We start from the raw sequence: 10,617 nt of genomic DNA on the forward strand, positions 1-10,617 counted from the left end.
TCTCGCGCACACACACATTGGCAGTGAACAAATTAACGCTTAATACCCAGATAGATGTATATTATTCTATTAGAAGATGAATATGTATTACATTTGCATGCAAACACAATACATATTAATCAGATTTGTCATAATACAAACTATAATCGGTAGAAGAGTTTGAGAGCAAATCTCAGAAATCTATTGGACATCACTGTGTACACACAGTACACGGCATACGTTCTTTGCCCTAAGAACAGTTGATCTGAAAAAGGATTTAATTGGACAGTAATGTTTCTTTTCCACTGCATGGTACCAGATTGACTCTACTTGACTCTACTTGCTTAGCCTCTGGCTGTTTTTCCTCTGTAAAACACCCTGCCCTGAAATGTAGAAGATGACGTCACAAAACATCATCTCTAATGAGAATGGCAAGCTCTGGAAACTACAACAATGGAAGCGGCAACATTAAGCACTGCTTACTGATTGTGTTCACATGTTGTTGTTATTGTTTGGGACTGAACATGGCTCTGTGCCCTGGAGCTGAAAAAAACCAGTATCTGATGTGCCCATGGGAAAAGCAAAAAGTTGAGCCTAGCTGAGCCAAGTACATACCATGCAGTGGTAGAGTTCTAATAAGTGTTTAGATCATCAAAAAAATATATTATAATGATATTATATGTAAATAGTGTTTTTGTTATGTAAATCAATGTGTTATCTCAGCCATCTCCAAAGCTCTCCAATGTAGTAGTAGTAGTAGTTATAATTGAATATCAACCCAATGGGCATCCAGGAGAAATCTCAAACCACACACACACACACACACTAATCAGCCACAAGATTAAAACACTGATAGTTGACGTGAATAACACTAAATATCTTGGTACAATGGCACCAATCAAGCAGTGCCTGTCTTGATGGAGGTGACCCTGCAGTGTTTTTGTGTTGATATATGTATTGGCTTGCTATGGATCAACCAGCAGAGACCTTGATTGTTGGTTTTTGATTAATCATTAACACATATTTCAAGCCAAAGCACAGAAATATGAAACAATCTTTAACACTTGGCAAACACAAGCGTGACAAATAACACACAAACACAGACAAACATTTTGTTAATATGTTGGATCATATACAATGTCTTTAGCTTTGCAGAATTCTTACTAGTCTTCTGCATCTTAGGAACCCTTGAGGGATTATTAACAGATATAATTGTCTAATTGACTCTGATTACTGAACAATTATTTGGGACTTAATAATAGTTTATGATTTTAGATGTTTAAGTATAAAAGTATCTTGGAACTGAAAAGAATTATTCAAACAATCTCTTAGAGACTGTCTGTTTTAATTAGTCAAAACTTGCCATACTATTTTTTTAAAGGCTGTAGTTACACATGAATTAATACCAGTTTATATGATAATATAAAATATAATGTTTACACACTACACAGGACATATGCTCAAGGATGATTTTTATTATGGTTAATTCAAATGGGTCATAATTAATGGGACAAAACACACAAGCATCAAAGCCACAAGACATGGCAATGTTTAAAGAACAAAAGGTCTAAGAATACTTGGACAGAATAAAACATTGTACAAGCATGACTGGCAGACATCACACACAAACACGTACACATATGTTTTATCATGCCATGCAGCCGGGGAGCGTAGGGACATTCATTTGGATGTTCACTAAGGTGGGTTTGTTTGTACTGCTGTCGATTGACCGTGAGATCGTTCTGATGATGGGGTTGATAGCCTCGTGGAACACTATGCAGGTGAACGGTGTTCCACTCTCCCATACCCCGGCCTTCATAACCAGCTGACTGTACACTGAATACTTTGTGTCTGTACCGAATACGTCTTTCTCCACCTCGATGGGGTTACTGGTTCTCTGCTGGAAGTCATCAGTATTGTTCAGTTTCTCATTATCAGTAAGCCAATACACAACCACATCTTTAGGGTAGAAGTGTTTGACATAGCAAGTCAGGGTCACCCACTCGTCCAGAGCACTCTCAGGGGGAGGAAGCAAGTAAACACTGGGACACATCTTAGCTCCACCTACGAACCATAAACCACAGCCAAGGTCAAAACACATTCATTTGTTTTCCGTATATGCGAGGTGGATTAGAAACAGACTACTGTTAGTCAAGGAGCACCAGGTTCAGGAATCACAGAAGGTCATTAACTCCACACTTATTATTTGACTGTAAAACGTACACACACACACACACACTAGGTTCAACATATTAGACGACCCAATTCATGAATATATTCTATTCTTGCTTTGTTCAGTAGTGAATGATTGCTGTCTATTTTCTGGCTTTTCTGAGACAATTTAAAAATGCCATGACCTTTGCACAGGCCACATATTATGCCAGCATTGTGTTTTTTGTTTAAACATGTCAATGAATCAGGGGTAACCTAGATTTTGCCCATCGGACAATCCTGCCCTTTGGACAATCTGGAGAGCTGGGTTCAGGCTGAAACAAGAAACACTGGTCAAGCATTTAGCTTAGAACTCACCATAAAACCCTAATGGAGCCGAATTATTTTCCCCAATGGAGATAATTGGAAGAGATTTGATGGGCTTTGTTTATTTGTCTTTTGTCACATTAACAACATAACAGCTATATTCCTACTGACTGAAATGACTAAACAAACTGCAGCCTCATACTGAGCTTAGCCTTATATAATGCTTCACTGCAAAGTCTGAACACAATGCAGATACATGCCGGATTTATATCACCCCTGAATAATTTGTTATTTACAAGTTTGAAATGAATCTAAATTAATCAGGACATTTTCTGGAACTATTGCAGTAGCTCTGCAGATTAAAGTTATTCCAGGCTCATTACTCTCAAGATTCATATGGGATACTGGAATTTGCCAACCTCTCAAGTTACAACCTCTCTCCAGGTGAGTTGAATTCAGCTCCAGTAGGAAATGAGATGTATTTAAATGATGAGAACCTGCATAAGTTTTGCCTAAGTAAAGTTTTGCAAAGGAACCAATGAAAGAGGAACACTCACCATTTTGGCGGCTGTATGGATACTCCTTTGAAACACCGGGAAATAATTTGTGTTCCACCACACATTTGTACTCTGTTCCTTTGCTCCAGTCACTGTAGTCAATTTTGGCGGTAGCCTTCATTGAGCTACCGTCTATCTGCCCCTCCACTGTCGATGTGATGTTCTTACCACCGCGCGTCCAGCGGATGCCCTTGAAACCCTTGCGACCAGTGGCTTTGCACTGAAGGTCACCAGCTCCACGGACAAGCATGTCCTCGGAGGATGGAGGGGTTATTACCACCTTCTCTGACTCAGTCACATCTGCCACTGTTGGGTTAGAACATAGAAGGTTTGGCAAGAGGCAAACAAGTGCACAAAAGCATACATGTATGGACACCTTTATAGTTCCTGAGGTTTGCAGCCATTGTGCACTCATAGCTTGTGTAATCACCATAGAAACACATGAAAAGATATTGGACACTCTGAAGTTTAAGGTCACCGTAAAATTTATTGTCAGCTAGAGGAGTATAAAGCCCTGTGCATTAATCTCATATGAGAAAAAATGAGCACCTGGCATCATTAAAGTAAATCAGGCTGTCGTCAAATCCTCACTAAAATATACAAAAGTGGTCAAACAAGTCTTACTGTTATTTTGCAGAAAGACACTGGATCAAAACCTAATCAGCATTATTACTGTCACTGCATGTTCATCCTGGACTAAAATGACTCCAGAATGATGGTGGTAACTGCAGGTTCATACTAGATAATGGTCAAACTACATCAGAAATATTCTGGTATTATTACTGCTACTCAGATCATTCTGAAATACTCATAGAACTTGTCTACATATTTAAGTGTATTGACCAGCAACAGAAATAAAGGTGGACTTACCTTTGGCCTCTTTGCTGTAGATCTTGCCCTTGTGCTTGAACTCGCACTTGATTGTGGACGACATGTCCAACCACTCCTCTGCCTGGAGTTCCAAAATGCTAATGGCGTTGTAGACAGTAACTGTGCTTTTCTCTTCATTCAGGATGGTGGGCTTGGCGCGACCCGTAAGCTCCGCATTGTCTCGCTTCCAGGTGAACGAATGGTCTTTGGGAGTAAACTGACTGGCCACACAGATGAAGGTAGCAGTGCCGTTTTCTAAGTCGCCTTGGGTGGGGGCGGTTAGAAGCAGAGTGGGGGGCTGCTCAGGCACAACTGCAAAACAAACAAACATACCACAAACAGGGATGGATGCAGCAGCTAGCACAGCGAGGACATGGGTCTGCACTGTAAACAAAGCAAACAACCTTTTTTTGTGGTTTGAGCTGATGTCTAAAATTTCTCCAGTAATCTTTTGGGTTGAATGAAGGCATTTAAACTGCTGGTTGCCAAATAAAGGTTTGGTTTTAGGCTGTAAAGAGCAGCCATTTTAAAACAGGTCAGCAGCTGATATGAAAATGTTTTGAGATAGGAACTAAAGTAAAACGATAATTTTGTTCAACCAAATGTAATCCCTGATTCATATTATTTATTTAAATTAATAATAACTCAGTTGTTCAATAACCAGTTTGTTGTTTCATTTACAGTGTAGACCAATGTTGCCACAGTATATGAGGACATCTGTAACTTGACAGCCAATTATATGAAAAATTCAGTGCATATACTTGTATTGATGCCACAGCACACCTCTATGGAAGCCCACTATGGGGAAAAATCAGATACTGCCGTTTAGTGAGTCATAATAAGTTTCCCATAATCATAAAATATTATCTCATATTTTGACATGCTAGCTCATGATGCTGAGATACTGTATCATAATTTGGGCTTTGCTGAATTAGTATCCCATAGTTAGGACTGAGAAATTCTCTAGTTATTATAACATAGCAAATCCTAAATATGAGAGTAAGCTCTAATTATGGGAAACTGTCTCATTATGATGACTTATTAAATGGCACCATTAGGCTTCCATAATCTTCACATGAGTGTATACTGTGGCAACCAGCAAAGCAGCAAATCACAAGCAACAGAAAACAGGGACCAGGATGTGGTCAGTGAGTGCAGGGAAAGGCCACCACATAAGCTCAGGATCCTTAAGGTTTAAAATGCTCCAAATAGTTCATTCATTGTGGTGATTATGTTTTTTGGGGGAAATAAAATGCTAAAAGTGTACTTATTTGGATTAGCACCTGATAACCTCCTGATAACCTGATATCCATCAAATATTTCCGACCTTCTGTTATATAGTCCCAGCTGTGGGACTGTTTCTCTTTGACAAGATGAGTTTCACAAATGTGTTAAGAATAAGCCCTAATCCTAATTTTAGTTTGGTTAAACTGCCGCTTCCTTTGCCTGTTTTTGATTACAGTTCAATACACAGGTAAATCTCCAGTGCTGAATGAACTCATGCATCATCCAGCTGGACAAAAATAAACACCCAAGGGTTCAATCAGCACTGAAGATAAAAAAAGCTAATTTTACAGTTTTTTTTGTCAACAATGTGGTAAATTTTGCTGTTTTTGCTGTGACAGCAACAAACTGTAAACAAATACTATTAAACTCAGACAAACCCTAAAGACAAAGTTTTTTGGTAACACTATTTAAGGGTTTGCTTTAAATGTAGCATAATCCATTACTGTTATTAATTTACTCTGTTATAAACATGTTACACATGAGTAAGCAGTTATAACAAAGTTGCATTATTATACATTTACATTTATAGGGCAACAGTGATATGGTGCTTCCCAAATAATAAGATTACATGATATAAATTAAGTTTAACAACTGTTATATTATATATAATATTTATGACAGAGTTATTAAACATAATTAAACCCTTTTTGAAGTTAGCCTTATTGGAATGTTGTACCCTCACTAGTCTTAGAGGTCTTTTGTGAGTTATGACCTTTGTACAGAGCTCTGGACCATCCCCATCACCATCACCCATTTCTGCCTCCGTGCCCACACATACCTGGCTTACTTGGCTTGACCACAGTGAGCTTCTCATTCCCTGCTGGGTGCTCCGCCGTGCAAAAGTATTGCTTCTGCGAATCCCATTCTGTCCTCTTCACGCTCGCCTTGCTCACAGCAGAGAACGTGCCGCCAGACTGCACAGCTGGGTACTGAACCACATCAGAGGTGCCACTGCTCCAGGTGAACTTGAGTGTTTCAGCGGGACTGAAGCCACTTGCGATACAACCGACTGAGAGATAGTCACCAGAGGAGTCGCACTGATACACACCGAGGAGAGGAGAGGAGGGCTTTGTCTGACCTCCTGCAATGTGAATGTACACACACACACACACACAGAGAAAGGGAGAGAGAGAGAGAGAGAGAGAGAGAGAGAGAGAGAGAGAGAGAGAGAGAGAGAGAGAGAGACTTGTTATTTGCCTTTAAATTTACAGCCTTAAGTAAAAGTTTATGCACCCCCTGGTCAAATAAAAAATCATCTTTCAAAGTAACATTACATCCTTAAATATGCCATTTTTCCACAGTTGTGCACAATTTGTATTTCTGACATAAATGTTATAAACTTAAGAAATAAAGCATAAAATATAAAAAAGGTGTCATTAAACTGATAAATTATATTATGAACTTTTTTATTAAGAACATTTTTAGAGATTTCTGTTTCTTTGCTAAGTTTAACAAAATGGAAAGATAAGATTCATAGAACATATAAACTTTTGAATAGGCATGATGATTGTGTCAAATAATAAACAATTTAGAATAAAGGCTTATGACTTTTGAAAAAACATTTAAAGTGTAGCACAGGCCTTCATTGTAAATTGTTAATTTTTTCACACAAATTTCATATATAAAACAATAGTTCCCAGATATTTGGATTTAATTTTAAATACATAAGAAAACTGGCTGTTCCAAAGTGTATGAATTCATAGTGAATAAAATTATCTCTGCTTTACATTTTTCAGAAATTTGGTTAATGTATAAATTTGAGGCGGTAAAATAAATCAAATAATTAATTTGTGCAAAGTGACAGCAAGATATTGATCCAAATCATGTGCTTTACTTAAAAAAAAAAAAAAAAATCTACTTTTTTGGCTGAAGAAAATGAACAAAATCAAACGTATAAATTAAATAATGCTTCTTTATATCTTGTTTGGCTAAAGAAAAAGATCAACAATAGTTCATCACATTATTATTATTAATACATAATGTAAATAAGCTATTTTTAAACATTCAATTGCACAAAGAATAACCCCTGACAAATCATTCATTGCATGAATTTCAAAAATTTATCACAGTCAAATACTTTTGCTAGGTTTGTTTTAAACGTTACACCTACATTTTTGGCAGGAAAAACCAGTTAACATTATGACATGGAATATAGGCATGTTCATACTTATACAAACAATACAATTTTACTCATTAATTGCATTTTACAGCAAAAATATTTTCGTAGCAGAAATTATTTTTACAAAAACCGCAGATGAAAAGTTTTAATTACTGTGGAAGAAAATTCTTAAAAATCCCCTGATGATTAGGTTATTTAGCTTTGTAAATTTGAAGATGAAGCAAGCATATCGCTATGCGCTATCAAACATTGTTATTTTTTATATAAATTGTTATTTATATAAAATAACAATTAAGCGTTACATGTTAAGTTATAAATGTTTCTAAATAATTTTTGTAACTGATATGAATACTCATTATAATTAGACCCATTTCCTTTTGATTTAATGTTCATGATTGAATGTGTCGATAAACTAAAATGAAAAGAAAACCATGCATTATTATTACTATTATTATTATTATTATTAATATTGTTATTGTTATTATTATGAATATACCTAAACAAGACTTAAACATTGAAATGCAGATTTAAAGAATCTGATCTGAATTTAGTTTTTTAACAACTATATTTATAGGTACATTTAAATATTTTTTGTTCGAAATACTAGATAGCGCAGTGGTACTGTAATCAATTATAGATTTATTTATTTTTCAGTAGCAATAATTATATCATTTACTAGAAAATACAAAAATGAAAATGAAAAATAATAATATAAAATCTATATTATTAGATTAGACACCAACAAATGTAAACATACATAATTAGCAGTAATAAAAAGCAAGTAATTTTTATCGGAATAATCTTGTGAAAGTAAAGTTGAATTAACAGTTAAACTAACAAGTACATTTTAACCAAAATCTAAAATATGACATTTGAGATAATCTGAGTGTATCTCAGGACAATATTTAAAATAATTTGACATCATTTTCATTTTGTGCGCACACAGATCAAAGCGTTTTTCTTTCTTTTTAGTTCACATTTTTTATATTTTATATATCACATATTTTATAATTTTTAGAGTATTATATAAAGAGTTTTATATCAGGATTTATAAATCTTTCTGCTGCAGTTTTTTGCTTTTCTACAATGTTCAGTTTGGAAACTGGAAAATGTTCATTTTCAGAAGCATCTCAGAAAACCAACAACTTATCTTTTTTTTAACAATTAAATAAATCGCTATTTCACTGAAGGGAATGAATGAGTTGTTTTCTTACCAGATGTGACGGTGACCATGGTTCCTTTACCCCAGTAGTCAAAAGCCCAGTCACAGTGATAAACAACTTATACTACATCATGCAAAAAGACATCCAAATATTTGCAATTAAATGATCATTGTGCTGCACTCAATTACTCAGTAAAATGGTGTGCAAATTTTTTTATTAGGTCTCATATTTATATAATGATTTTAAATACAATAATGTACAAAGTACATTCTTACAAGATTGTTTGAATATTTTTTACACTAATATTCCAAATTAGTAATCATTATGTTATTTTCACACAGATTTCTTTATGCACGTAAGACCTTGGCCGTATACGATTATTACGTTTTTTTTTTTTTTTTTTTACAATAACAGAATATTTATTCTTCTATATTTTATTATAACATTAAGAAACAGAAGAACCTAATATAAATTGCACAGTTGAGTAGGAAATTGTTAAATAAGCTGAATACATCTGAGAATTTCTGAGCATCTCTGGACAAAATACAAGAATTTGTGTCAAAACTTTGCGAGTTTGGGATTGATTTGGTACAGGCGAATTAAACGCATAGTTTAAAAACATTTAGATTTCCTGCTCATTCTCGACACCGGTTTAATGTAGAATCATAACTCACTGCACTAGTTCATAGAGTTAATCTAGAACTTTAAAAATGTTAAAAATTAATCATATTTTCTCTAAACAGAAAGGATTAGTAGTTTTTTCTTACCAGATGTGACGGTGACCATGGTTCCTTTACCCCAGTAGTCAAAAGCAGCGTCACAGTGATAAACATCTACTACTACATTGTGCAAAAAGACTTTGCAATTTCAATGATGTCCGAATGATTTGTGTTTAAATTAATGTCATAACATTAATAACAATAGCTACGATCTTGGAAATGAATAAAAAAATTACAAAAATACTAATTACTACACAATCTGCATTATGTTAATTCCATCAAAAAAATATTAAATCAAATCAGCATAAAAGTGTTGGTACAATAAACCGCGTAAGTAAAATATTACATTTGTAAAATCTGAAACTTTGCGACTGTCTGAACATTTGAGAGCGTCTCTAAACAAAATTTGAGATCAATTGTGAACTCAATTGTGATTCTTTTTGTATTTATTTACGGTAAATGTAGATTTGTAAAAAATATATTATACAAACACCCATTTCACATCTTCTTCCAGTTTTTTGCATTAGGAAACGATTGTACTCTTCAGCAATCAGTAGATTCAATGTTTTTTTTTGTTTGTTTGTTTATTTATTTTTTTCATTTAAAAAGCAATGACAATTTGCTATTGCCCTGAATGGAATTAATATTATTTTCTTACCAGATGTGACGGTGACCATGGTTCCTTTCCCCCAGTAGTCAAAAGCCCAGTCACAGTGATAAATAACTACTACTATATTGTGCAAAAAGGCTTCACGATGTTTATAATGTCCAAATGAATCGCATTTTTATAGAAATATTAAACAGAAAAAATGACCATTTTGAGGTTACAACCAAAAATGTTTGAACTTTGGGACATTTTTTAAAAATACATTAGAAGACTTTAAATGTATGAGTTAAGTTTCCGTTCACCTTTAGGCATTTACTTTTTTGTTTTTACATAAATTCACGATTTTATGACAGAAGCATAATTCACCACCTACAATTAAAATTTGATTCATTTTTAAAAACCAAATGTCTCACAGTCTTTACAAAACTGATCAATATTATGTTTTGAAATAATTTACAATGAATATCTTTCTTACCTGAGGTCACTGTTACTGAGGTCCCTTTTCCCCAGTAGTCAAAAGCATAGTCACAGTGACAGACTACCCAACGATACCTCAACAATATGCTCATACTTTCTCTACAGTTCTAACAGCTTTTTTCCTGACAGGAATAATTGAAGTGGAACATTTTGCTGTTTTGATATTTTTCTTACTAAATTTTCTGTTTAGAGCTGGTTTCGTTTAGTAAATTTGTTCTTACCTGAGGTCACTGTTACTGAGGTCCCTTTTCCCCAGTAGTCGAAAGCATTGTCACAGTGATCAACTACCCAACACCAGCCACACAAAATGTCTATCCAAGTATTATAGAACAGTACCAAAATATACTTATCCCACAAAACA

General features: G+C 34.7%; 1 gene segment (V, D, J or C); it reads right to left on the minus strand.

The window, feature by feature from the left end:
* Positions 1-1,424: 1,424 nt before the first annotated feature.
* LOC136664320 (Ig mu chain C region membrane-bound form-like) lies at positions 1,425-10,363 on the minus strand. The segment is given in 5 exon segments: positions 1,425-2,043; positions 3,015-3,320; positions 3,885-4,196; positions 5,959-6,252; positions 10,255-10,363. Coding segments are annotated over 5 exon segments (1,422 nt in total).
* Between the last annotated feature and the right edge of the window lie 254 nt (positions 10,364-10,617).

This window comes from Hoplias malabaricus, chromosome 13, assembly GCF_029633855.1.
Source record: "Hoplias malabaricus isolate fHopMal1 chromosome 13, fHopMal1.hap1, whole genome shotgun sequence".
NCBI classification, from domain to species: Eukaryota; Metazoa; Chordata; class Actinopteri; order Characiformes; family Erythrinidae; genus Hoplias; species Hoplias malabaricus.